The following is a 27,919-nucleotide window of genomic DNA, read 5'->3' as shown; positions in this document are numbered from 1 at the left end:
CCCTGCATCAAAGGAAGGATCTTGTTAGACGCCAGGATTCTGATGGAGGATGCCTTGAGGAGGGGGAAGAAGGTGCGAGGTTGCGGGTGCCTGGAACCCTTCCCCTCCCCTTTGCTCTACTCCATTGCCAGGTTTGTCCCATGATAGCTAATGAGAAGGAGGAAAATGAAAACAAAACAGCGGGGGGGTGGGGGTGGGGGTGGGGGGGTGATGAATTGGGAGATTGGGATTGACATGTATACACTGATGTGTGTGAAATGGATGACTAATAAGAAAATAAATAAATAAACATTTTTTAAAAACCCAAAAAACAAAACGGGCCTGTGGGTGGGCAAAATCAGTTTAGAAAGATGATATCACTTCCAAGATGAATGACGGAAGCCTGTGGAGAAGAGGCAAACCTGGCTTTGGGGGTACACTACCAGGCAGCAGAAAGTAAAGATTTAGGTCTTAACTCATGGATTGTCTTAACTCATGGAGGACCTTACAGGAAGCTGGATTTTCTTACTCTAATGCAGGCATCTGACAGCAGCTTTTTCAGAGGGCTCACTCCAGCCCCAGCCTAGCACTGGCCACACTGGGAAGAGTCAGACTTCCTTGGAATAATACAGAGGAAAAAATTCCGAGGCTTCGGAGAACGGAATGGTAAAATCAGTCTATCCCACCTGTTAGCTGCCCAACCTCACAGACTGATATGTCACCGGGTCCCAGAGATTCTCCGCTCTCAGTGGCCATTGAAAATAGGCTGATTAGGACTTCCTTGGTGGTCCAGTGGTTAAGACTCTGTGCTTCCACTGCAGGGGGCATGAGTTCGATCCTTAGATGGAGAAGTTCTGCATGCCGTGCAAAAAATAAATAAATAAATTTTTACATGAAAAAAAAAGAAGACAGGCTGATTAAAGAAGCCCTCGAAGGACTGATTAAAATGGGTGCTCTACCTGGATATTTCAGGATAATAATCTCCCTTTTCAAGGTTCTTAACCTTAATCATATCTGCAAAGTCCCCTTTTCCATGTAAGGTAATATACTCACAGGTTCCAGGGGATTAAGATGTGGGCATATTTGGGGCCATCATTCTGACAGTCACACTTAGGGACCAGGAAAACAGTGCTGGGTTGGTGTGAGATCCCTCTAGCCACAGTGAGCAGGTCCTGCAGTGGAGCGCCCAGTAGGACTGATGATAAAATCTTCTTTTTATTGTCGGCTTGTTTATTAGTGAGAGGTTGCCAGCCACTTCCTGCTGCAGCCGGACAGCTGGGAGGGGTGCTGTTAGCTGCCAGTTTTCACCCAACAGTCATTCCTGGTCATGTGGCCATGGCACTGGAGGGGACAGTGTGCTGCCACAGCTGTCACAGCCTTGGGAGTGAGGGGCTGCATCAGGAGATGTTTCCAGCTTTGGTCTGTATCCAGACCCTGCTACTGAATTTATGTCTAGCCACCCCCTCTTGGGGGCCCTTGGGGTTCTTTCCTGCCATCTGATCTCAGTTCAAGTCCATCACCAGCATCTGGGGCTGTGTAATCACTTTATTTGTTGTTGTTGTTGTTGTTGTTGTTGTTTCTTATTTATTTATTTATGTATTTATTGGCTGCGCTGGGTCTTCGTTGCTGCACGCGGGCTTTCTCTAGTTGTGGCGAGTGGGGGCTACTCTTCGTTGCGGTGTGCGGGCTTCTCATTGCAGTGGCTTCTCTTGTTGTGGAGCCAGGCTCTAGGTGCGTGGGCTTCAGTAGTTGTGGCATGTGGGTCCAGTAGTTGTGGCTCGCGGGCTCTAGAGCGCAGGCTCAGTAGTTGTGGCGCACGGGCTTAGTTGTTCCACAGCATGTGGGATCTTCCTGGACCAGGGCTCAAACCCGTGTCCCCTGCATTGGCAGGCGGATTCTTAACCACTGCACCACCAGGGAAGTCTCTATGTAATCACTTTAAACCTCAAAAGGAAAGGAGGTCTCAAATGCTCTCCTCCCAGGGGCACCTTGGCCCCCAGCCAGTCGGCAAACTTCGATGTCAAGCAAAATAGAAGGGAATCTTTGGTAGGACATTGGGAGCTGTGGGGTTACTGTGGGCTGAAAGTCAGACCTGGAAACAAGCAGAAGCTGGGGTAGCTTGGGAGGCTGGAGCAGGGACTCAGGAGCAGCGTGATCAGGCCACTGCCGGATGCTTGTCCCCAGCCAGTCTCAGAATATTTGAGACTTTGCCTAAAATTTACATTCCAAGCATCCATTTGGCCTTTCTTGGATCATGTGCCTGCAATTTTGTTGGTTGAAGAGGAGGGGAAGTCTTTCAGAAGGGGAAGATTAGAAGGGAGCCACCAGCTGGTTTAAAGCGGCAGGCAACCTCTAAGTGGCAGTTTCTCTCACTAATAAGGAAATAATTAAAGAATAGATTTTCATTTTCTTCCCTAGTAGAGCCTCCACCACAGAGCTTGCTCACAGAGGACCCACCTCGGGCTATTTTCCTGGTTCCTGTGTGTAATTTAGGACATTTTGACACATGCAGAGCCCCATATCCCCATGGGAACAAGGGTTATTGCAGGGGGAAGGGTCAAGTAGAGGCCACTGGAACCCCCACCCCCAGCCACTAAAACAACAAACCATTCACTCACTTGTCCAATATTTATCAAGACCGTACTATGCATCAGAGACTCCACAAGGGATCAGGGTTACAAAAGTAACCAGACAGGAGAGCAGCAAGAATACATAAGGTAAGGAGGGGGGCGAGGGGCAGGGAGAGAAATAGGTGAGGGAGATTAAGAGGTACAAACTTTCAGTACAACATAAATGAGTCATGGGTATGAAACGTACAGTGTGGGGAATATAGTCAATAATTAGGTAATATCTTTGTATGTGACAGATGACTTATCATGGTGATTATTTCGAAAGGTATAGAAATATTGAATCACTATGTTGCATACAAGGAGTTAACAAAGTGTCATAGATCAGTCATATTTCAAAAACAAACAAACTCATAAAAAAAGAGATCAGATTTGTGGTTACCAGAGGTGGGGGCTAGGAGGAAGGGGAATTGGATGAATGTAGTCAAAGATACAAAGTTCCAGTTACAAGATAAATAAGTACTAGGGACGTAATGTACAACATGACAAGATAATTAACAGTGCTGTACGTATTATATGAAAGTTGTTAAGGGAATAAATTCTAAGAGTTTTCATCACAAGGAAAAAAATTTTTCTATTACTTTAATGTTGTAAGTCAAATCATTATATTGTACACCTTAAATGTATACAGTGCTATATGCCAATTATATCTCAATAAAACTGGGAAAAAAAGGAATACGTAAGGTGAGACCACCCAGGGCCCTGCCCAGGCAGGAGAGGGTGGTGACCTGAACCGAGGCAGAAGCAGAGTTGGGATGGGAGGAGAGAGTAAAGTCGAGAGGTGGTTGGCAAGTGGATTTGGACCGGATCCAGTGACCGGCTGAATGTGAAGGAGGACTGTGGCCGCCGGGTTTTGGCTCCCCCTGGTGGTGCCATTCAGGGAGGCGGAGACATGGGAGAGGCAGCCACTTTGGAGAGAAGGGTGATATTCAGTGTGGGCTCTATTGCGTTTGCCGTATTTGGAGGTCACCCAAGTGGGCTGCTCAAGAAGGTACCTGTATGCCTGAATCCAGAGCTCAAGGCAGAGGGCCAGGTTGATGATGGAGATTGGAGTTTCCTTTCTACCCCACAGTTGGGGGTCCCTGAAACCACCGGAGCTGCCACCTTCACTGGTGAGTCCTTCACGCTCCACCCCTTGCTTTCCCAGCAAACAAACGAGCGATGCGCTTTTTTTGTTTGTTTTGTTTTGCTTTGTTTTGTTTGGCCGCACCGCGTGGCTTGCGAGATCTTAGTTCCCTGACCAGGGATCGATCCCGGGCCCCAGGCGGTGAGAGCAACGAGTCCTAACCACTGGACCACCGGGGAATTCCCCTCCAACTCCTAACTTCATAACTGTCCACAGAGTCTGAAATTTTCAAGGATCTTATGTTTGTTTTACAAGTGTTTTTTAGAGTTTTGAACTTGATTTTTATTCAAATATTAGTCTAATATTAAAATATTAGTTATAACACATTGTGGTTTTTTACAATATTTATTTATTTATTTATTTGGCTGCGTTGGGTCTCTTTTTTAAAATTTTTATTTATTTATTTATTTTTGGCTGCATTGGGCCTTCGTTTCTGCATATGGGCTTTCTCTAGTTGCAGCCAGCGGGGGCTACTCTTTGTTGAGGTGTGTGGGCTTCTCACTGCAGTGGCTTCTCTTGTTGCAGAGCACGGGCTCTAGGCGCGTGGGCTTCAGTAGTTGTAGCATGTGGGCTCAGTAGTTGTGGCTCAAGGGCTCTAGAGCGCAGGCTCAGTAGTTGTGGCACACGGGCTTAGTTGCTCCATGGCATGTGGGATCGTCTTGGACCAGGACTCGAACCCATGTCCCCTGCATTGGCAGGCAGATTCTTAACCACTGCACCACCAGGGAAGTCCATCCACATTGTGTTTTTTTGTTTGTTTAATAAATTTATTTATTTATTTATTTATTTATTTTGGGCTGCATTGGGTCTTCGTTGCTGCGCACGGGCTTTCTGTAGTTGCGGCGAGCGGGGGCTACTCTTCATTGTGGTGCACAGGCTTCTCATTGCAATGGCTTCTCTTGTTGCAAAGCACAGGCTCTAGGCGTGCGGGCTTCAGTAGTTGTGGCATGCGGGCTCAGTAGTTGTGGCTTGCAGGCTCTAGAGCACAGGCTCAGTAGTTGTGGCACACAGGCTTAGTTGCTCTGTGGCATGTGGGATCTTCCCGGCCCAGGGCTTGAACCCATGTCCCCTGCATTGGCAGGCGGATTGTTAACCACTGCGCCACCAGGGAAGTCCCACACATTGTGTTTTATAACACAAAAATTAAAACTCTTCTATTGAAAAAAAAATCAGTGTTTTTATTTTGGTCAGTTTTATTTTATAAGTTTTACAAACAGCAGCCAAAAAGAAGAAAAATACAACTGCCTTTTCCTGGGCAACCACAGGTTACTGAAAATTAGCCGATTTTGGTCTCAGCTGACATTCCGGACAGAAACTCCTCCTTGGAGCAGAGGCAGCACAGCCTCTGGCACTTGGTGTGCAGTTACCAATTTGGCCACTCTGCTTTTCTTCGTTGCTGTGGATCTGACTCCCAGGGGATTTTTGCCTACACCCAGCGGGGCAGCAGCTCCCCTTTCCACCCTGACTCAGGGACGTGTCCTTGTCCTTTCCAGCCACGTCAGTGATAAATTCATACTCAGGGGCTCTGGAGGACAGAGGGCAGTGGGTGTGACCTGGGAAGGAAGATGAAACTCACAAAAAGTGCACGGGTCTGCCACCTGGGGGAGCTCTAGGGGTCCAGTAGTTCTGGGTCTGCATCCACAGAGGGGACACAAAACCTCATGGGCTGCTCTGGGTTGGGGAGGCAGCACACACTTCCCTGGCCGCCCTTCTCGGGCCCATGGGCCAAGGAAGATAAAGCTCCACTTCCAGAGAGGCTGAGTGATGCAAATCTCCTTTGGCAGGTCTGGGCCACAGGATAAGGTGAAGCGGTCCACCAGCCCATCCTCAGGACCTCGTAGCCCCAGTAACCCCAGAGATGTTGGTAGAAGCTGTGGAATCATTCACTTAACACATATTCACTGGACATCGACTGTATGCCAGGCGCTGTGCTGGCTGCTGGTGAGTGTGTGTGCGCGTGCACAATATGGACCTATTTATCTATTTATTTATCTATGTATGTATTTATTTATTTAATTTATTTTGGCTGCATTGGGTGTCCGTTGCTGTGTGCGGGCTTTCTCTAGCTGTGGCGAGCGGGGGCTACTCTTCGTTGTGGTGCGCAGGCTGCTCATCGCGGTGGCTTCTCTTGTTGCAGAGCACGGGCTCCAGGCACGCGGGCTTCAGTAGTTGTGGCATGTGGACTCGGTAGTTGTGGCGCACGGGCTTAGTTGCTCCGAGGCACATGGGATCTTCCCCGACCAGGGCTCAAACCCGTGTCCCCTGCATTGGCAGGCGGATTCTTAACCACTGGGCCACCAGGGAAGCCCTGGAGTACCTATTTATAATTAATAACAATAATAGTACAAATGATGATGATAGCTAAACTTATTGAGCACTTGCTATGCTGCAAACCCTGTTTTTAGCATGATGGCATATTATCTTTTTTTTTTTTTTAGTACTGTTGTGATTTTATTTACTTATTTATTTATTATAGTTGATTTACAATCTTGTGATGGTGGCATATTATCTTATTTAATCCTTATGACAACCCGTGGAAGTCAGAAGATTCTATTATTATCTCCCATTTTGCAGCTGAGAGAGAGGATAAGTGACTTGCCCAGGGCCACTCAGGTGGTAGTGGCAGAAATGGAACTCTGTCAGACTGAAAGGTCTGCACCTGTTACCATTTGCCTCCCATAGCTTAATTCTAAGAGAAGAAACAAATAATAACCTCATGCATACATAAATAAAAATAATTGCCACTTATGGTGAGTGGCAGAAAGGAAATGCAAAGGGAGCTGAGGTAAAACAGTGGATGGCTTCAGACAGAGCGGTCAGGGCGTCTCGGGAAGAGCTGGGGAAGAGGAAGGCTCCCGGAGCTAGCACAGCATGTGCCGAGACCTCGAGGCGGGAAGGACCCTGGCTTGTTGTAGGATCAGGCACGAGGCCACCGTGGCTGGAGCTCCAAAAGGAGAGGGGAGCTTGGGGATGTCTGCCAGACCTCACAGGGGTCTGAGGGCCAGGGCAGGAGTCTGGGTTTTCCTTGAGGCACTGATATATATATATATTTTTTTTTTCGCACCACGCGGCATGCGGGATCTTCCTTCCCTGACCGGGATGGAACCCGTGCCCCCTGCAGTGGAAGCACGGAGTCTTAGCTGCTGGACCGCCAGGGAAGTCCTGAGGCACTGGTATATTTTGAGTGAGGTGGAGATGTGACTTGGTTTATATTTTAAGGTGATTCTGCATGGGCTGGAAGGGATGCGAGGAAGGGGAGGCTTGTTGGAGTCCAATGTTGTCACTGGAAGAGGACCCCCTAGGGGGACCTGGGGCAAGGTGGTGGCTTGGAGAGGACTGGGGGTGTTTAGAGAGATGTGTTGTAGGCAAAATCCTGGGTGTAGATGTCACATCGGGGGTGAGGGAGGTGTTCATGGATCAAATGTTACAACTTCCAGATCTTCGAGATACTCCAGTTGGAGCGGGGAGAAGTGGGGGGGTGTGTGGGTGAAATAAGACTGGTCCTGGTGGGCGATGGCTGCGGCGCTGGGCGCTGGAGGCAAAGGGCCTTGTTGCACCAATCTCTCTACTTTTGTGGTCTTTGAAATTTTATGTAATATAAAGTTTTAAAAAAAAAAACTATGAAGAAGAAGATTGCTGTGCAAGCGCCTGGCTTAAGCAACAGTGGTGACACTATTTCCTGAGATGGAAAAGATCGAGAGAAGCAGGGTTGGGGGTGTGGAGATCGGGCACCTTGTTTCAGCCGTGCTGTGTGGAGCCGAGTCAGGCCTCGATCAGAGAGCAGAGGCAGAGGTCTCTGGGATCTGGGGACAAAGCTCTGCCCCCTTCCTCAGCCATTATTCTCCTTTGAGAATGGTTTAGAATGGAGTATCCTGGTCCACTGTTGCCTCAGATAGAGACCAAACACTGTGAACAAGAGACACCAGACCACCAGATGGGAGCTGTCCAGCAGACACTGGGGTTTCCAGTTTCACCAGGCTGTGCAGGCCCAGTGACCCTCCATGAAGAGGTGGAAATGGGTTCAGAGCCTGTATCAGCTATCCATTGCATGTAACAAACCACTCCAAAACTTAGTGGCTTGAAACGACAAGGATCTCTTATTTCTCACCATTCTGTAGGTCAGCAATTTGGGCTGGGATCAGCTCGGTGGTTCGTCTGCTAGTCTGCTACTCTTACCTGGGGGTCATTCCTGTGGCTACAGTCATGTGTGGCTCCATTTGGGCTGGCATGTCCGGGCTGTTGGCTGGGGCATGTGGCCTCTCATCTGTCAGGAGACTAGGCTGGGCTTCTTCACAGCCTGGTGGTCTCGGGGCTCCAAGAGAGCACAGGTGGAAGCTGCAAGTCCTCTTGAGGCCTAGCCTCCAAAGCGGTGCAGCCTCACTTCTGCCACATTCTACTGGACAAAGCAAGCCATAAGGCCAGCCCAGATTTAGAGAGCAAGGAAATAGATTCCACCTCTTGAGGGGATGAGCTACAAAGAGTTTGTGGCCATATTTAATCTACTGTAGGCTAGAGGGCCCAAATAAATGACCTAAGCATGCCATTCTGCCCCCAATAGGCCCACATCTGATATACCACCACCTTCTCCCTCAAACAAGCATTATAAAATTGTTGGTGTTCAGGAATTCCCTGGCGGTCTCCCGCCGAGGCCTGGGTTCAACCCCTGGTCAATCCCACAAGCTACATGGTACAGCCAAATAACCCCCCAAAAAACAAACAAAACAAAACAAAACACAAAAAACGGTTGGTGTTAATTTTGCAGACCAGTCTATAGATGTTGATTTGTTAGGAATGGCGTTTGGCTCATTGGCCAATTGCATTTTTGAAGGTGGCCACTAATATATCTGCCATCCCACATGCTAATCTTACAACGTGATGTTGACAAGCCTCCAGCGAGAGGTGGGGGTCTTATGTTCCCTCACCTTGAAACTGGGTGGACCTTTGTAATAGCTTTAACCAATAGAAAGGGGCAGAAGTGACGTACGTGACTTCTGAGGCTAGATCGCAAAGGGCAATACAGCCTCCACTCTCTTGGTACACTTGTCCTTGGAACCTAGCCACCAAGTTATAAGGAAGCCCAAGCCACATGGAGAGGCCCTCTTTTGGCGTTCCAGCCAGTAGCCCTAGTTAGGCCCTCAGCCATCAGCCAGCATCAACTGCCAGACATGTGAGTGAACGAGCCTTTGGATGATTCCACTCCTGGCTTTTGATTCTTCCAGCAGAGGCCCTAGACATCATGGAACAGAGATAAGCCACTCCCGTTGTGCCATGTCTGAATTCTTGACCCACAGAGACCAGGAGAGATAATAATGATTATTGATGTTGTAAGCCACTAAGTTTGGGGGTAATTTGTGATGCAGCAGTAAATAGGTAATAACATGGGCTGCTGGTAATAGTGACAAGAAAAAACAGTGGCTTAAACAAACTAATGGTTTATTTCTCTTTTTCACTGAGAGGGTTTGGAAGTAGGCAACCCAGGGATGATGTGGACACATCTATGGTGTCATCAGAAGCCCAGGGTCTTTTTTTTTTTGGCCACGCCGCACAGCATGCAGGATCCTAGTTCCCTGACCAGGGATCGAAACTGTGCCCCCCCGCAGTGGAAGCTCAGAGTCCTAACCACTGGACCATCAGGGAATTCCCAGCCCCAGGTCTTTTATCTTGCTTCTCTGCTATCCTCAGCACATGGCTACAATTCTCAAAGTCATCTCCAGGTCCCAAGTAGCTACTGGAGTTCCAACTATCACATCTGCATTCCAGGCAGAATGCAGGATGAAGCAGAGAGGACAGAACTAACCTTCACCAATATTGTTTCTATTTCAAGGAGCATTTTTAGAAATCCCTTCCAAGACCTTCTCCTTATATCTCATACCCTAAAATTAAGTCACACAGCCACACCATATGTGCAAGGGAGGCTGGAAATATTGCCTTTTAGCTGGGCTCATCGCCATCTAAAGTAAAACTGGGTTTCTGGTATTGAGGAGGGGAGAATGGATAGTGGTTGGTGGGCCATTAGTGGCTGAGGTGTTAGAGCAGGATGATGGAAGAGGGAAATCTTCCCTATGGGGAGGAGCTGGAGTCACACATTGCCCCCCTGCCTCCTGCAGCCTCCTTGAATGTTTGGGCACCACGGAGTTTTCCACCTAAGTTGCTTCTGAACAAAGGTTTGACTTCACCCTCTGTGAGGCAGTGGGCTGATGCACAGGGAAAGCTCTGGTCTCTAACTCCACCCTCCCCATGTGGCCAGCAGGCAGCTGGAATTTTGCTAAAAATCCTAATATGCAGCCCTGAGCTTGTCACTTCCCTGCTCAACCACCTTCCGTGGCTCCTGTTTGCCCCAGTTTAAGGGCAATCCCCCAGTTAAGGGATTGGTGTTGAAGGCCTCAGCTACCTCTTCCACAGCTCTGCTTCCATCCTTGCTTCATGCCCTGCACCCAAGCCTTTGTGCAGGCAGCTCCCACTGCCCAGAGCACCCTTCGCCTTGTCTCTGCCTGGGGGAATCCCACCCATTCTCAGCACTCTTCTAGGGCCACCACTGGCCCTTATGGTGCCTTTGCATGGATTAGAAAAGGGTGCCCTTTATCCAGGTGGATGCAGCTTCATGCCAGGGCTTGAGGAGTGGCCCACAGGTGGGATTCCACCCACACTTACCTCTTGCATAGTGAACACCTTGCACAGCTGTACAGGAAGATGTCACTTCCAAGGACCACTCGAGCTCCACCACTGGGGGAGGCCCTTCCTTTGCCCTCTTCTGTCTTCAGACCCCATGCCCTGGTTTGGGGCTGGCTGTTTCCAGCTTTGCGTCCTCTGACCTGCTCAGTGCCCATTCCCTCAGATCCATGACACCAACAGCCATCGGGGGAACTGAATTTGCGCCACAGGCCATACCTCTTTCTTCCCACTTTGGGGACCAGCCACACTGCCTTAGCCCTCAGCACACCCAGCAGCAGAATGGAAACGGCTGCTGGGCTGGAAGAGGGGCCACTTGGACAGTCTCTTAGAAGCGACCCAGACACCGGTCGGTTGGAGTCAGCTGCTCAGAGCAACCCAAATCTGAGTCTCAGAGACCCCAGGCCAGGCAGGGAGCTCACCCTCTCCTGGGGGTCTGCAGCCCCACTCTGCATCCCCTCCCAGACCCAACATGGCCCATTGTGTTCGTTGTGGTGGCCCTGAACCCACCACCCAGGAATGCACGTGAGAAGACCTTCCATTTCATACCTTTTATTTTATCTGCATCTTCTCTGCCTCCTCCCTCCCCCACCGGCCCATGAGAGGGGATGGAAGCCCCAGTTGGAAGGGAAGGGACTACTCTCTCCTCCCTGGGGGAGGGCTGGTGTCCCCTGGGCCAGGCCCCAGGGACGGGGGAAGCAGGGGCCTCCATGGCAGAGCAAGGGCATCGTCCAAGAGCCTGTGGCCGGGGCCGAGGCCCCTCGGATGCCCGGTAGCCCTGAGCCCCGTGGGTCATCAGGAAGGTAAAGAGCAGAGAAGTCAGGGGGCGATGAGAGGACACAGCCTGGAAGGCGTGTGCGCGGCTGACAGAGGCGGACGTGGACTTCTGGGGCCAGGAGCAGAGATCAGGGAATATGGAATTGAGATGGGGCCCTGGGAGGGAACCCCGGGTTACAGGGGTGACTGGATGTGCAGGGGAGGGTGGACCAGGGAAAACAGGGGGGGTGGGGGGTGGGACAGGGCTGTGCTCCAAGAACCAGGCTCCTGGTAGAGGGGCCGCGCCACAGGGTCTGATCAGGGACTGGCCCTGAGCAGAGGCCAGAGGGCAGGCAGGGACGGACCTGTCAGGGAAGGAGGACGGGGACTTTGGGAGGGTAGTGGGGCCGAGGCCGTGGTGCTGCCATAGCCGGCTCTTCAGGTTCATGGATGCCAGCCCAGCTGGGTGGCCCCAAACCACTGATTTGTGCTTCTGGGTTGCTCGAGGGCCCCCGACGTGGCTTCAGCCATGCAGGGAAGAGTCCCTAGGCAGCCCTCTGCTGCAGGCAACAGCTGTCCCCGGGACTCCTCCCCCAGCCCAGGCTTTCTGGAAACTTCCTTCCCTGCGCAGCCTGAGAGGCCCCCAAACTAGATCGTCCGCCATCGCAGGGGGTGGGACGTGGTGGTGGTGGTGGAGGGGAGCCATGCTGGGACGGTTCGTAGACCCAACCGCGGTGGTGTCCCTCCGCCCCCCAAATGACCGCGGGTCCCTGCATGTTAGCCTGTCTAAGGGCTCCAACCCCACCCCATCCCTTGTGTGCTGGTCTGTCTTCCCTCCTGTTTTGGATAACAATTACTCAGGCGTGGAAGCCCCGTGGTGGGATGGTGGGGAGAGGGCCAGTCTGGGGGCCGCGGGGGTCTCAGAGCGCACCCTGCCCGTCCCCCTGGCAGCCACTGTCACCGTGGACGATGAGCACCGGGAAGTAAAGGGCGTCCTCATAGCACGGTGGGCTTTCCAGGGGCTCCGTGTCCTCCCCACGGCGCCCCAGCGGCCCCCCGCTTAGGCTTCGGAAGACTCCCGGTGTGGCGCGGCCCCCGGCTCCCAGCGAGAGGCGGCTGCGGCTAAAAGGCAGGCGGGGCCCGCTGGGCCGGGCGGGGGGCAGCGAGTTGCTGCTGACGGAGCGGCGGCAGCGCTGACAGCCACGGAGGTAGGCGCCCGAGCTGGCGCCCATGACCACGGCCTCTGAGTAGCTGGGCACCAGCTGCCGGTTGGAGCAGATGTGCCACTCGAGCTCAGTGAAGTCCACCGTGGCCACACGGGAGAGCGGGGGCCCGCTGGGCCCGGCCCCGGGGGCGGGCGAGCTGGCGCCGAAGAGCTTCTCCACCTGGTAGTGCACGTGGGCCGTGCCGTAGGCCGCCACGACGCGCAGCGGCCAGGACAGCGTGGCCGCCGACACCAGCCAGAAGACCCAGGCGCGCGCGTACCACGGCGGGCTGCGAGGGTCGGCGAAGACCATGAGGGACTCGCGGAAGTCCACGTCCTTCAGGTGCATGCCCTCCCGGGCCTCCAGGTAGTCATCCAGGCCCTCGTTGGCGCTGAAGAAGCGGGCCCGCTGGGTGAGGTACGAGGCCTCGGCCTCGGCGCTGCCGAAGCTGAAGCACTTGGTGAAGCGCAGCCGCGTGGCCGCGTGGTCGGCCAGGCCCACGAGCTCCTTGGAGACGTCGCGGACGCCGTGGGCCGAGTAGTCGAACTCGCCCCGAGCCGAGCGGCTGTCCGCCCTCTCGTGGTAGACCTGCGTGGTGGTGTAGGCGTCGCCGTTGCGGTAGCGGGTGATCTGGCGGGTGCGCCGCACGTAGTGGTAGCTGGTGGCCTTCCACCAGACGCAGGGCGGCGCCTGCTGCAGCCGGCGGATCAGGGCGAGCACGGTGTTGGCGTCGGTGCGCGGCGCCTGGCAGGAGCGCACGTGACAGTGCCAGCACTCGGCCAGGTAGAGGAGGTAGAGGAGGGAGACGAAGGCCAGTGGGATGTACAGGTAGCCATCCGAGCAGGGGCTGGCTGGGTAGGTGGGCGGCGGGCCCCCAGCCCCCTGGGCCAGGGCCGCCTCGGGCCCCAGGACCAGCCGCGGCACCGTGGCCAGGCGACACCAGGCCACCACGGCGCCGCAGGCGTGGATGAGCAGCGTGAGGAGCAGGCACTTCCAGTGCGACTCGCGGCACAGGGAGCTTCCCAGGGACTGTTTCAGGGGCCGCTGCTGCGGAGTGGGCAGAGAGAGGAGAGGCGTGGGTCAGCCCGCGGCCGTCCGCTGTGCCTGCTGCTCTGCTGAAGACCCTTGAAGGAGGTGGTGCTGTGCCCCCACTTTACACAGGAGGAAACTGAGGCTCTGAGGGACGGGGCAACTTGCTCCAGGCCTCACCCTTCTAGCCAACTGACAGTCGAGCTGCAGGACTCAAACCCAGGCCTCTCTGCCCCAAGCCTATCCTCCACTGTGCCCTGTCATCTCTCGGTCAGGGGCATGTAGGATAAAATAGACCCATCTCTGCCAAAAGAGGAGAGGACCCCCCTCTCCCCCACGACTGGCCACTGAGAAAACTGAGCTCTGGTCCTGACTTTGCTCCCAATTTGCTGTGTGATTGGGGCCATATCCCTGCCCTCTCTGGGCACTGATTCCTGGACCTGGTGGTGTGGGAAGCCAGGGTGGCAGGGGTCCTAGGGGTGAAGAGCATGGGCTTAGGAGCCCAGGATTGGGTGCTGGCTCCACCACTCACTGTATGACTTGGGCTGTTCCCTCATCCTCTTTGGACCTCAACTTCCTCCTCTGTAAACTGGGGTTGTTGTGAGGATTCAACGAGATCATAATGTGTGAAGATCTTAGCACAGGGTCTGGCCATGGGAATAAATATTATTACCGTCACCCTGCAACTCCCTCTAGTCCCTTGGTCTCGCTAGGGACAGCAGGAGACTTGGGCGAGGCTTTTAAGTAAACGAGAAAGAGGAAGAGGGGGAGAGGTGTGAGTCTGGGCGGTGGGGTGGGGAGCAGATGCAGTGCCGTCCTCCACTCCCCATCTGTGCTGGGGGGCGGGCGGGACACAGCTGCCGGGCAGCAGGGACCACTCCCTGGCTGGGCTGCCAGCCTGGCTCCCACCTCATCCCCAGGTGCCTAAGGAGAGAGAAGGCGGAAGAGAGAAGGGGTGACAAGGGGGAGAAGGAAGACGTGGTCTGGAGGAAGCAGCAGGGGGAGGTTAACGGGCCACCTTTTCCCCCACAGTCCCACCAGGCCGTGAGAAACCCAGGAGGAGAGGAACTGTCCCCATCCCAGCCCGGAGCAGCCGCCCACCAGAGGCATACCATTACCCTGACCTGCGGGGCCAGTGGGATGCACGTACCTTCATCCGCGACCCCCACCCCACCCCACCCCAAGTTCACGGAAGAACCCACCCACCGGGAATGTGACCGCTGCCTGTCTATCCAGCACGCAGCAGACCCTCACCAGAGCCCAGGGCGCAACCCCCCTCCCCCACTGTAACTTGGTGCACAGGTGCACACGCACCCCCTCCCCCAACCCACCCACACAGGACACACAGATGCACATAAATGTTACACATTCGCTGAAGTGCAGGGACACGGCAGCCCCTTACCTACCACGGTGCACATCCCCCCACCCCTACTGCGACCTGACACCCACACCCTACAGACTCTACCGGGAGAGACCCACACACCGCAGGATGATACACTCACATGCACTCACACGTGAGCACTTCACCCAAGCCAAGGGACCCACCAGACCCTCACCTGACTATAGGGCATGTATATCCCATTCAAGGTGTGCAGAGCACGCACTGACATTCACACACCCACAAGCACCCTCCGTCCACCGAAACACACACAGAGATCTACTCACCACCTACCACCCCCAACACCCGACACTGGGCCCTACAGCCCTGCAGACCCTCTTCCTGGCTAGGACTGAGGAGGGGCCATTCTGAGGGTCCCAACCAGCAGGATGGGCCCTGGGGCCTCACCTCAGGGAGAGGGAGAAGGGGTACCAGAGGCCACCTCCCTCCCTCTTTCCCCTCTTCCCTCCGCTCCCCGCCCCCCATGTCCCCGCTACCGCTGCTGCATTGCAGGCGCCGCCCGGGCACCTCGTGAGTGCCTGGGGGCCTGACCCCGGGGCTCTGGGGGTGAGGGGCAGCGCTGCAGAATGGGGCCGCGCAGGGGCCAGGTGCTGACGTCACAGGCGAGGCGGGATGAGGGGGCGTCGGGGGCGGGAGTTGCCCCCCATCCCTTCCCAGACAACCCCACCCCTACCCCCACGTGGGCTCCTAGGCCCCAGGACCTCTTGCAGGACGCAAGCTACCCCAGTGACGTCATTGGCCACAGGGTCTCCGGACTTCCCTCCTCAGCCCCCGCCTTGGTGGTCGCCCCTTCCCTTGTCCCCCTCTTCCCGCTCCAGCCCCGGCCCCCACCACACAGAGCCGGTACCTCCTCCCGCAGCGGCTCGCCGTCCGGGATGAGCGCGGGCACCTCCCCGCCGTCGCCGCCACCGCCGCCCTCGGGCATGGTGTCCTGGCTGCTTGGGCGGCCCCCGCCCGGGCCCGGGGCATGATAGGGGGGAGCGCGGAGGGCTGCGACGCGGCCCCGGAGGGCGTCCGCTCGGCTCAGCGGCCGCGGAGGGAGTGCGCGGAGCTAGAGCCTGAGCGCGGCGGAGGCGTTGGCAGCCGCGGTGCCGGCGTTGGCAGCCGCGGTGCCCGGCGCCCCGCCCTCCGCTGACCCCGCCCCCGCGGCACCCTCGGCGCCGCCGGCAGCGCCTGGCACCTCGGGCGCTGCCCCCGCCCCTGAGAAGCCCAGGATGAGTGAACGGACGCCTGGGTTCCCTTCCTGGCGCGATCGAGCTTGCGACCTTGGACGAGTCCTTGCTCTCTGGGGCCTGAGCCTCCCCTGCTGTAAAATGAATCTCGAAGGGGGTGGGTACCCGCGGGGTCCTATCTCTGAGTAGGCCCAGGCCTGAGCCCACCCAGACCCCACCCCTGAAGCCTCGCCTGCGGTGGTGGAGGGGGCAGTTACAGCCCTGAAAGCTGTGGTGAGCCTCGTTAGCTGGACAGAGGCGCTGGGTTCCACTTAGAGCAGGCAAGCAGGAGGCCAGGACAGCCGGGGCCCTAGGCTTTGTGATCTTGAGTCAGCACCCTTCACCCCCAACCTCAGTTTTCCCACCGGAGAAATGGGCATGGAAAGGTGCTGGATTCAATGCACATTCATCATGCTGTACAGGCGAGTGGGATTTGTCCTGCATGAGAGGACCACCTCCCAGGTACTGGTGGCCCCAGTGCTGCTCTCTGACCCTCAGGGGCCTCAGACCTTCACATCTGCCCCTGGGCCAGGGCCTAGCCCCCAAGGTAGACAATCAGTGGGTGGGACATAGGGAGCAGCAATGCTAGGTGGGGTTTGTTTTGTGATTTTTTTTTTTTCCCCAAAGAGCAACTCAAAGACCATTCTGTTCAACACCCCTACCCATTTAAAGATGAAGTAACCGAAACGGTAGAGAGAAAAAAGGACTGAACCAGAGTTTCATCCATTTAAAAAAAAAATTATTAGGCGCAGATGTTTATTAGGTGTCTTCTATATACAAGTACTGTGAAGCATTCACAAGCATCGTGAAGACAAGTGTAGAAGTGGAGAATGACACAGGCCCTGTCCTCATGGAATTTACATCCAGGGCAAACTACTGCACCCAGAGGGAGCCTAGAGCCTGGCCTCCGGCCTCCATCCCAAGCCAGGACTCTTCCCTCTGTCTCTCTGAGAGGCACAAGTTGAACTGACTCTTAAAGGATAATTAGGTTTTGGACAAGTGGATATGAGGGGGAAGGGCATCCCAGGTGGAGGGGACTTCTGGGCAAAGGCACTGCAATTGGACCATGTGGATTGAGTTCGGAGAGCAGGAAGGTCACCTGGTGTAACTGGACACTGGGTAGCTAACTAGAGGCAGGTCGAAGAGGACCTGATCTTGCTCTGTAGAAAGTGGTGGCTGGAGGTCTGTGTGAAGGGAGGCCCCGAAGACTGTCTCCGGGAAAGGTGGGAATGAGAGAAAGGTGGAGAGAAAGGAGCCCCTGAGGTCATGAGTGAGGCTTGGGGGTCTCACTTCGAGATGACAGCAGGGCTGGCAATGACTCAGGAGTTGCAACCATGCTTCAGGAGGCGAATCGGCACACCTCCACCCACAAATCATCTGGACCACGGGAGAGTCGACGGGACAAGCCTGGTGCAGGATCCTATCCCAACTATTACCACCCAATTTCTGGGACTTCAGACCCGGACCTCGGTTTTTCAATACATGTAATGTGTGTGTGTGTGTGTGTGTGTGTGTGTGTGTGTGTGTGTGTGTATCGAGAGCCCAGGTGTGTGTGTGTGTGCGTGTGTGTGTGTGTGTATCGAGAGCCCAGGTGTGTGTGTGTGTGTGTTTGTGTGTATCGAGAGCCCAGGCCCTCGGAGTCTGCAGGATGGCGGCAGTGGCTGTAGGGAATTTCAGCACCAGACGGAGGACAGCACCCGCGCGGAAAGGAGTGGTGGGAGGCGGGAGGTGGAGTCAACATCCTGGAGCTCGCTGGGCCGCGCAGTCACTGCTCGGCCCGGCCTCCTACCAGCACCCCACCCCACCCCACCCCCGCCCCGGCTGCCCGAGCTCCGCGCCAGTACTGGGGGAAGTATGGAGGACGGGGAAGGAAAGCTAGCATTGAGAAGGAGGGGAAAGAGCCCCGAGGAACAGGGCTTGGTCACAGCCCCACCGTCCCACTCCCTCTTGGAGCACGTCCCGCGAGCGACACTTCATTCCCGCACTCCAGCCGCCGCCAGCCTCCGCCGGGTCTTCTACTGCTGTAGTCGTGGCAGGTAGAGCGTCAAGTGCTCCACTGCGCAGGCGCGGAAATACTTCTCAATCTCCTCCTACTTTCACCCTTCTATTGGCTGCTCCGCCGCGAACTAACAACCTCACTATCCAATCCGAGAGAGCCTCAAGTTGCTCCGCCTATTCCCCCGCCCGGAAGTTGGTTACTGCCGAATCCGTTTCGGCGAGGGCACGCCAGTAACCAATTGGGAGAGGGGATGGGCAAGCCGGCGCCGCCGAGGAGCCAATGGCAGGCGGCAGAGGATGACGCTGCGGACATGCTGTTGTCGTCGGACAGGATGGGGACGTGTCTGGCTGCTCGGTAACCTCGGTCGGTGCCCAGGAAGCGAAGCAGCTGCCTCACTAGTATTCGTACCACGAGGCGACGCAGCGGGCCCTCGGAAAGAGCGAGCGTCTGGGCCATGGCTTATCACTCGGGCTACGGAGCCCACGGTGCGTGGGGCGCGGGGTGGGCGGGGGCGCGGGCCGACCGGCCCGAGGAGTGTCGGCTGCGCGGCCCGCTCACCCTGAGGGAGAGGGGCGGCCGTGACCGCTGCCCAGGGCGGCGGATGTCATTCGGATTCCTGCCCCGTGAGACTCTGCAACGCGTCCCGGACTTCGCCCTCTCGGCCCAAACCTGAGATCAGATCGGGCGGTGACAGCACTGCTGGGATCCCCCGTGCCCGACTCGGGCATGAATGGGGTTTGCCTCCCAAACTTCCTTTCCCTGTCATGACCCTGGTAGAGTTTCTCACCACTTCCCAGGGCCTCCGCGTACCCAGCCGTCGCCTTTCCCACCCTTGTTCATGCGGGGATGCCCTGCCAATTGTCTTCACCTAGCAAATTCAGTCTCCAAGGCTCAGTTCAGAGATCAGTACCCTTGAGGAGGCCCCCAGGAACCCTCAGACGGGTACCCACTTCCAGGGGCTGCCTCAGCTCTTTCTTTGCCCACATTTAGCACCTCTCCAAAAGGATCCCTCATCAAAGTTCTGTCTGGGTCAGCTACTCCTCATCCAGCTGGTTTCCCTCACTGATTGCTTGGTGCTCCCAGGACCCATACAGGGCTGCCCAGCCTGGGGAAGGGGCAGTGGTTTGGGCTCATGCTTGGTATTTCTGTCACCTACTCTGGCACCTACAAACCCACAGGCTCCAAGCACAGGGCCCGGGCAGCTCCAGATCCCCCTCCCCTCTTCGATGACACAAGCGGTGGTTACTCCAGCCAGCCAGGGGGATACCCAGCCCCAGGAGCCGACGTGGCCTTCAATGTCAACCACTTGATTGGGGACCCAATGGCCAACATGGCTATGACCTATGGCAGCTCCATCGCATCCCATGGGAAGGACATGGTGCACAAGGAGGTGTGGCCCACCCCCAGGGCAAGGGTGGCAGGATTTCTGGCCAGGGCTGGGGCATCACGGGATCCCACCTAATCCTCACAGCAGCCCTCAGGGAAGGAGCACATAGAGGAGCACCCCGAGGTTTGAGGGTGCAGCTTGCCCACAGCCTCCTCTCTCCCCTCCCAGCTGCACCGTTTTGTGTCTGTGAACAAACTCAAGTATTTTTTCGCTGTGGACACAGCCTATGTGGCCAAGAAGCTAGGGCTACTGGTCTTCCCCTACACACACCAGGTGAGCTGCCTACCAGGTGAGCTGGTGGACCCCCTTGCCTCCCTCATCCTGCCCCAGAGTCTGGCCCCCAGGTCTCAACCCCCTTCTTTCCTCTCTTGTCTTTTCCTCCTAACCTGGCTGCTGCTGCCACCACCAGAACTGGGAAGTGCAGTACAGTCGTGATGTGCCTTTGCCCCCGCGGCAAGACCTCAACGCCCCCGACCTCTATATCCCCAGTGAGTCTTTGACCTGGGCTAGGGGTTGTGGGGGGACTTGTGCCTTGAGGCGCCAACGAGAAGAGAGATGCTCATGTGTTGGTTCAGCATCTGCTCTTGGTGCTTTTGTGTCTGGCTTTTTGTGGTGTCCCTAGACGCCAGGTAGACCAGGTAGACAGAGTGGGGTGACTTGTGCCTTGAGGCGCCAACGAGAAGAGAGATGCTCATGTGTTGGTTCAGCATCTGCTCTTGGTGCTTTTGTGTCTGGCTTTTTGTGGTGTCCCTAGACGCCAGGTAGACCAGGTAGACAGAGTGGGGTGACCAGTAAGCAGCTTCCTGGGTGTACTCTCAGGGTACTCCCTTTTGAGACCTTCCTGCCACTTGACTTAGACCATGTCCCTCCCCAGCCTGGAGCCTTGGGTTTAGACCTGGCCCTGCAACTTCCAGCTATGGGACCTCAGGTGGCTACTTTCATGCTCCTGAAAAACTGGAATAACAACAGTTCCTACCACAGAGGACTGTTGTGGAAATTCAGCGAAGGGCTGTGTGTGCTCAGCCAGCACGTGGCACACAGGAAGCACGCAGTAACATTAGCTGTTATCACTGTTATTACTTGTCCTCCAAGGCCTGCTCCAGTATCCCCTTCTTTGAGGAGGTGGTCACTCCCTTCTGGGTTCCCACAACTGCCTGTCTACATGGCATGGGTCAGGCTGCCCACACTGTGCAGTGGCTGCCAGACTCTGCATCTGACTTCTCTCTGTCCTGGGGCCTGCACAAGGCGAGGCCCCTGGTGGACACGCTGGAGGAGGGGTGAGTATGCCCGGGCCAGCCCTCAGAGGGGCTACCAGGAGGGCAGCCAAACAGCCCAGTTGCCCTGGGAGAGACACAGGTTCTTCTTCCCTCCTTCATTTTGTTGCCCTCTCATAGTCACTGTGTAAGGCAGGAACTGCCATCCCTGTTTTACGCGTTGAAGCCAAGGCTCAGAGAGATTTGAGTATCTTTGAGGATACACAGCTTATAGGTGGTAGAGTTGGTTTGCTGTCTCCAGACACTGTGCCCTCTTGTGGGCACGTCAGTTCTGGTGCTTGAAGGGGGCAGAGGACAGGACTGAGGAGTTGAAATTGCTGTGAAAACCCAGCTGCCATCTGAGCATTTGTGAGAATAGCAGAGGTAACTCTGGCCTGTGATGTAGTTTCTGAGACACAGCAGGAAACTTTGGTGAGTTTCCTAGTACAGGGACGGGGAAGGAGGTGGCTTGGTGGTCCTGAGAGAAGGGTCAGGTAGCATTTACACAGTGGGAGAGGGCTGAGCAGGAAAAGGCGTCCCAGGCAGGGCACTGGGGAGCTGAGTGTGGAGGTCGAGCATGTTGGGATATGCAGGGAAGGAAGTACGGGGGTGTCAGTGGCTCTGAATACCTAGTGGGGTGGCTCTGGTTGAGGAAACCAGGCTGATGACATCTCTCTGGCTCTTGGCAGCAATGGCCTTCATCACCTACGTGCTGCTGGCTGGGATGGCACTGGGCATTCAGAAAAGGTCAGTGCCAACCCCTTCCCCATTCCCACCACTTCTCCACTCCTGACTCCTCTCCTCACCTCCCTAGGGGATTTGTGCCAGCTCCCAAGTCCACCCGTGCCCCCAGTCTTGCACCTGCCACGGGATGGCTGGTTTGGGGCTCCCCTCACCCCACCCCCACACGGCCACAGGTTCTCCCCAGAGGTGCTGGGCCTGTGTGCAAGCACGGCGCTGGTGTGGGTTGTGATGGAGGTGCTAGCTCTGCTCCTGGGCGTCTACCTGGCCACCGTGCGCAGCGACCTGAGCACCTTCCACCTGCTGGCCTACAGCGGCTACAAATATGTGGGGTGAGCACCTGTGGGCCGAGCGGGAGGCTCGCCTGGGTCGGGGGTGCCTACCGCTCTGGGTTCCCGGCCTGCATAGCTATAGCCTCGAACTGTGACCCTGGACCCCCTCTAGCTCTTCTCTGCTAGAAGGAGCACCTGTTTTCAGCAGCCTCCTCAGGAACTGCGTAGTGTTGCTCAGGAGGTCAGGAATGTGTTGAGAGTCACCCTGGGAGCACAGGGGAGAGGGGTGAGCTGGGGTAGTGAAGGGGGTCTCAGATCCAGGTCCTAGGGCTGAGTCCTGGCCCTCCCAATTCATTTTGAGTCTAGGTCCCTGGGGGGGGACAGGTTGGGGGTAAAGGGCCCCGGTGATGGTAGGCGGGGTCTAGGCTGGGCTCTGGGGCAGTCTCAGGCCTGGACCCTTGGGAGGTCTCCAGCCTTCTCTTCCTCCCTCCCCCACCCCTGCCCGCTGCAGGATGATCCTCAGTGTTCTCACGGGCCTGCTGTTCGGCAGCGATGGCTACTACGTGGCGCTGGCCTGGACTTCATCCGCGCTCATGTACTTCATCGTGAGTCTGGGGCTGGCTCCTCTTCTCCTGGGGTCGGAGCTGGGGACAAGCTTCCCCTTCCCGGCCCAGCTTCAGCTCTCTCCTTTATTCCAGGTGCGCTCTTTGCGAACAGCAGCCCTGGGCCCCGACAGCATGGGGGTCCCGGCCCCCCGGCAACATCTCCAGCTCTACCTGACTCTGGGAGCTGCAGCCTTTCAGCCCCTCATGATATACTGGCTGACCTTCCACCTGGTCCGGTGACCCCCGGTCCCCACTGACACTGATTTTTCCATACATTGAAGATTTGGTTTCCTTGATTTCGTTTGAGCCTTGTTTCTGGGGCTTATGGGGGGACTTGCCAACACTTCTGGGCCTTTGCATTGCCCAGGGGACCAGGCTTGGGCTTTCTCGAAGGAGGGGGATCCAGGGAGGGCTCCCTGGAGTTGGTGGCCTTGATACTGCCTCGGAAGGCAGATGGAAGTGTTTCAGCAGAAATAGTTGTTTATCTGTGGCTGAGAAAGTGAGAATGGAAGTGGGCAGCTGCTAAGGAGACCTCAAAGGCCTCTGATCCATCTGAGGAGGTCCCTAGCGGGGTCTGTAGGCTAGTGGCGTGAGGCCAGCTGTGCTAAGGATTTAGCTCAGGACTGCCCCCTATACAGTCCCTTTCCCCCCATCTCCTCTTTAAGCCTTTTAGGAGCAGAACTGGGGCCCACGTGTTTGCAGTAGTTTATTCATATTTTGTCACAAATGGCCGGGGAGGGGGTGCCGGACTCCTCCAGGCAACATAGAAAATAGGTCCAAGAGACAGGGTGGCTGGGGTTGGGGCAAGGGGGGACAGGGAGGGGTCTGGAGAGAAAGCCTGGGGGAGGGGGGAGGGCAGACTAGGGGTGGGGCTGCCCCCCTGCTGAGCCTGCTCATTCCCGGTGTGGGTACCGCCCCACCTGCAGGGGGAGCCCCAGGGTGGGGGGTGGAGGGGGCGGCCCAGAACTTCCAGGGACAAGCCCTGCCCCGTGGCAGGGCCTAAATGCCCTCTGAAGTGGACAAGGCTGGAGGTCCCGCCCCTTCCAGGACTGACTGCCATGCCCACAGGCTGGCAGAGGAGCTCCTGCCCCTATTTAGAGCTCTGCCCAGCCCTAGTCCAAGGGGAGGGGGCTCTGAAGGCGGGAAGTCCCCGCAGCAGCAGTTTGGGTGGGGGGGAGAGGAGGCTGGGGGCACCAGTGCCCCCTCCCTCCCCGGGGCTGAGGCCTCTGCGGCCCAGGGGCAGGGCTGGGGGTGCACAGGCGTCCGGTCCGTTCTGGGCTCGCTCCCTGGCCGGCTTCCCCCTTAAAAACTCACCAACGTATAAACCATACTGTGGGAAGACAAGGCAGTGAGCCAAGTCGCGAGCATGCCCGCTACTGGCCACCCACCCTGTCGCGCCCTAGGTTGCCCTCAGTCATCAAGGGCAAAGGGCAGGAACTTGGGGCCCAGCCATTCCTGGGGTTGGAGGGATGGTGCCTGGAGCATCCCTTCCCTGACTTCTGACCGCCATGGGCAGGACCTCACCTGTACAGGTAATAGAAGAAGGAGAGCAGGTAGAAGGCGAGTTTGCACCAGGACTCCTTCTGGCAGTAGTTGAGGATGTCAGCATTCATGATGGAGACTGCGTCATACATGACCTCAGAGCCATCCGCAGGACGGTGGAAGTACCTGGGGGGAGGGAGGGGCCTGAGTGCCCACCCTCAAGGCTCCCACCCACATCCTGCCCCGCTCTCCCATCTCACCCTCCCGAAGGCAGCTGCTACCCTCACCTCCAGAGGTGGTAGAAGAGGAGGGGGATGTTGAGGCCCAGGGTCACCCACTCTGCTGCACACAGAAACATCAGACAGAAGAGGCCGTGGATGGAGTATTCTGGGACCACCAGCTGGGGAGTGAGGGTGAGAGGTCAGTGGCCAGGTGCTAGGACAGATCCAAGCTTCAAGGGCACTTGGGAGGTGCCCACCCACCATCACCTCTGGGGACTGAAAGGGCTTCTAGCCTCCCACTCCCTCCCACGTGGCAGAGCAGATCAAACAGGCCGCAGAGGGGGAAGGCCCGGCTCTGGGTTACAGTGGCGCTGAGCTCGGCTAGGAGCCTCCTGCCCCTAGCCCTGACACTGACCTTCCTCAGGAGGCAGCAGATGCGTTCGATGTTTTTTAAACGCTCGCGCTGTAGGGAGAGGAAAAGACCGCAATGGTGGAGGTGAAAGAGCGGGCACTGGGGGCGCCCCGCCACCCTCCCACGCCCCCCACTCCCTGCACGTGGCCGCCAGGGGGCGCCAGAGCAGGCTCTGCGGCGTTTCCGGCGGCGCGGCCGGAAAGCAGCCGCGCCGTCCCCATAGCGACCGTCACCATGGAGGGATCTTCACCCGCGTCTCCATGGCAACGGCCCAGAGCCTGGCAACGGCCCAGAGCCTGGCAACGGCTGCCCCGCCAGGAGGAACCCGAGCCCTGAGCCCGAGCCAGGTGTTTGCTGGGGGCGGGGACAAAGCAGAGGAAGGGGCACGGCCACCATCCCCTCTACCTCCGTCTTCCTGTCCCCCCGCCGTCCTCCACCCGCGACATACGGCAAGACAGACGGACGGTCACACCTCGGCACAGCACATGTATCACTTACTGCCCGCGCTGGGTTCCCCTGGTCGATGGGGTTCTTGAAGTCGGTCCGCAGCTCGTCAAAGGCTATGATCTGGGGGAGGGGCGTGTGCCCGTCAGGGTTGGGGCAGCAGCTTATGGCCCCCCACGCATTCTTCTGTGGCATAAGATTCACACATGGGGATCGGACCAGATGGGACGTGCTGCAAAGGTGGAGAAACTGAGGCCCAGAGAGGGGTGGGGCCTGGCCCAAGGTCACACAACAATTTGGAATGGAACTCTAGTGCGCTGATGCCCGGTTCAGGACATGTCCACTACACCTCCATCCAAAACATCCCAAGAGATAGTGTCTTCTCCGCTGGGCCCTGTGCTGAACACTTGGGTCCCAGAAGCCTGGGACACCGCCCCTGCCCGGGAGGAACCCCAGACTTGGGAGAAAAACTGTGAACTACCTCCAGGGTGATCAGGGCTGTGGAGTGCAGGAAGAACCTGGGGTGGGTGCCTGATCCAGCATGGGGTGGGGATGGGGAGTTCAGGCTGGACTCTTGAGTAGGCGTTTGTCTGGTGAACAAATGCGGGAAAGGCAGTCTGAACAGCAGGAACAGCAGGTACAAAGGCAGAGGGTTGAAAGAATAAGGAACATTCAGGAAGCTGCAGGTTCTATATGGCTAAAGTGAAAGCGTGAGGCGAGCGGGAAGAAAGACGGGAATGGTGAAAGATGGGCTGGAGAGGTCAGCAGCGCCAGACGTGGGTGCCTTGTGAGGCCAGACCAGATGTTTGGACTTCAACACAGAAGTAAAGGGGAGCCATCGAGGGGTATAAAGCAGCAAAGCGGGGTGGTTAGGTTGATGTTTTAGGGTTGACCGATCAGGAAGTACAAACTGGTTAACGGTCCCAGCCAAGACATACATGATGCTTCCTCCATGCCAACAGGCTTTATGTTTATTAACTCATTTGATGCTTGCAACAACCTGATGACGTAGGTGCTGGTATTATCACTTCCGTTTTGCAGATGAGGAAACTGAGATAGATTAAATGACTTGTCCAAGGCCACATAGCTAGTTAGTGGCAAGCCAGGTTTCTAAACCCGTTAGATTCCAGAGTTAAAATTTGAACCACTTTACTACACTCAGGCTAGACCAGTCAGGGGACTATTGGAGTGTTGCGGCTGGGGCTTGGGGTGGGGGGGGAGGTATGGTGATCTGAGTGAAGAGAGGGACAGTGGGCATGGAGAGGTGGGGATGGATTCCAGAGCTATTTAGAAGCCAGACTCCAGAGGGCTTGAATGGCAGTGAAGTGGAGGCAAAGGGGCCCAAGGTGACTTTGGGTGTTGGGGCATCTGGCGGATGGAACTGTCCTCACTGGGATGGAGAACTCTTGGGGGGAGCAGGTGTTTGAGAGGATGATGGGACAGACCTGGGGAGAGCTGGCATGGGCGGAAGGCTGGCAGAGGAGACTTCAGGAGTCCCCTCCCCTGAGCACCAGCCCAAGGATGAGGCAGCGGGCCCACCACCCCCAAGCATCCCGGACCCCTTAAGACTCGAAGGGAGAGAACACGGGCTTCCTGGAGGGAGCTGGGGCCATCTGGAGCAGCCCCACCAACTCCCCATTGACTCTGGGCAGCCGCCTGCCTGTCAGGCACAGCAACAGGGTCCAGCAGGGAGCGGAAGGGTGCCGTCTGTCTGCCCCAGAGCTGGCACCACCAGCAGGCGGCGAGTGTTGCACCTCCCACCCCCCAGGCTGCCTGGCGCTGACTCAGCCCCCTGGAACAAACAATCCCCCACGGTGACAGCAGACACGCGTCACTCCCCACCAGGGTTGCCTAGCGACCAGTGGGGCCTAGGCTCAGGGTCTGTGGTGGGATCTGGGGTCCTGCCCTGGAAGGTTCTAGTTCTTACCAATTTGGATTGAGGACCACACCTCCTCTCCCCACCCGCGCACCCCTTGGCAAGCCTTGCTCTGGGCTTATATACACTCTGCTGTATATACAACAAGCCCACTTTACCGATGAGGAAACAGACTCAGGACAAGAGACTTGCTATGATCGCCCAGCTAAACAGCTGAGCGAACACAGTGCCTGACACGTAGTCGGTGCTCAATGAGTATTTTTTGAGAGCACTTGGGCCCTCTCTCCCAGCCTGGGAGCCCCAGAAGGGCGAAGCCTGAGTCTTATTCATCCTTGTCTCTCCCAAAGCCGCCCAGAGCCTGGTTCTCAGGAGCATCGACACAGGTGTGTTGGATGGAGGTCTGCTCTGAGGATCCGCTGAGGACAGGGACCCCCATAGAGGCTGTTGGAGGCCTCTGGGTGGGGAAGGGCCCAAAAAGGGGCTTCTTGAATTCCAGGAGCTTTCCTCCCAGGAGCTGGTTACCTCTGTGTGCCCAGCCCGTGACTCTCAATTCCTTCCAGTCCTCAGGACTCCAGCCCTCCTGCCACCACCCCACAGGACTGTCCAAGGCCCTGGGATGAGATAGGAGGCTCAGAGAGACCAAGATGGACCTAGGGGAGATGGAGGAAGGGAAAGAGAAACAGAGAAGGGGGCAGAGAAAAGAAAAAGCAACTGAGAGACCCAAAGAGAGAGAGAGAGGGCTGCAGATGGGGTGTGTGTGTCTGAAGGTGTCTATGGGGGCTCACTCCTCACACAGAAGGGGCGCAGTCAGAGTCCATGGAATCCTGATGTAAAAGAGACAGACAGCAAGGGGACAGCAGGGGATGATGAAGGGAGACTGATCAAGGGCCAGGGAAGACCACGGAGCAGGCAGGCAGCAGGTCCCAGGAAAAGAAAGGAGTGATGAAGTGGGAAGACCAAGAAAGAAGCGGGTGAGGCAATGGGGAGGAAGAGGAAGGAAGCGGGTATGGAGAGACTGGCGGGGGACAACACGATTATCAGGGAGGTGTGTGCTGGACGTACAAGCAGAGGATGCTGAGCTGAGCGGGCCAGGGCCAAGATGCACAGGCCGTGTGGAGGGGATAGGGTGGTGGCTGAAACCTCAGGGGACATAGGAGAAGAGAGGGCAGTAAAAGGGGTGGGGGGCAAGGGTCCCAAAAAATAAGCTGGAGGCTGATTGATAGTTC

The 27,919-nt window shown here is 56.5% G+C and overlaps 2 protein-coding genes across 2 annotated transcripts; one reads left to right on the top strand and one right to left on the bottom strand.

The window, feature by feature from the left end:
• Positions 1-12,077: 12,077 nt before the first annotated feature.
• Positions 12,078-15,715, bottom strand: TMEM151A (transmembrane protein 151A). The gene is made up of 2 exons (XM_059929815.1): positions 15,638-15,715; positions 12,078-13,409 (listed from the first exon to the last, which is right to left on the bottom strand). The coding sequence occupies exons 1-2, from the start codon at positions 15,713-15,715 to the stop codon at positions 12,078-12,080; spliced, it is 1,410 nt and encodes a 469-aa protein (XP_059785798.1).
• Positions 15,716-18,299: 2,584 nt separating this feature from the next.
• Positions 18,300-22,554, top strand: YIF1A (Yip1 interacting factor homolog A, membrane trafficking protein). Its single transcript, XM_059929814.1, has 8 exons — positions 18,300-18,485; positions 19,179-19,390; positions 19,556-19,660; positions 19,797-19,875; positions 21,330-21,387; positions 21,558-21,713; positions 22,165-22,258; positions 22,352-22,554. Exons 1-8 carry the CDS (start codon positions 18,455-18,457, stop codon positions 22,496-22,498), a joined length of 882 nt encoding a protein of 293 aa, XP_059785797.1. The 5' UTR covers positions 18,300-18,454; the 3' UTR covers positions 22,499-22,554.
• The last annotated feature ends 5,365 nt before the right edge of the window (positions 22,555-27,919 follow it).

This window comes from Balaenoptera ricei, chromosome 8, assembly GCF_028023285.1.
Source record: "Balaenoptera ricei isolate mBalRic1 chromosome 8, mBalRic1.hap2, whole genome shotgun sequence".
Lineage (NCBI taxonomy): Eukaryota > Metazoa > Chordata > Mammalia > Artiodactyla > Balaenopteridae > Balaenoptera > Balaenoptera ricei.
This window is presented reverse-complemented; position numbering and strand designations above follow the sequence as displayed.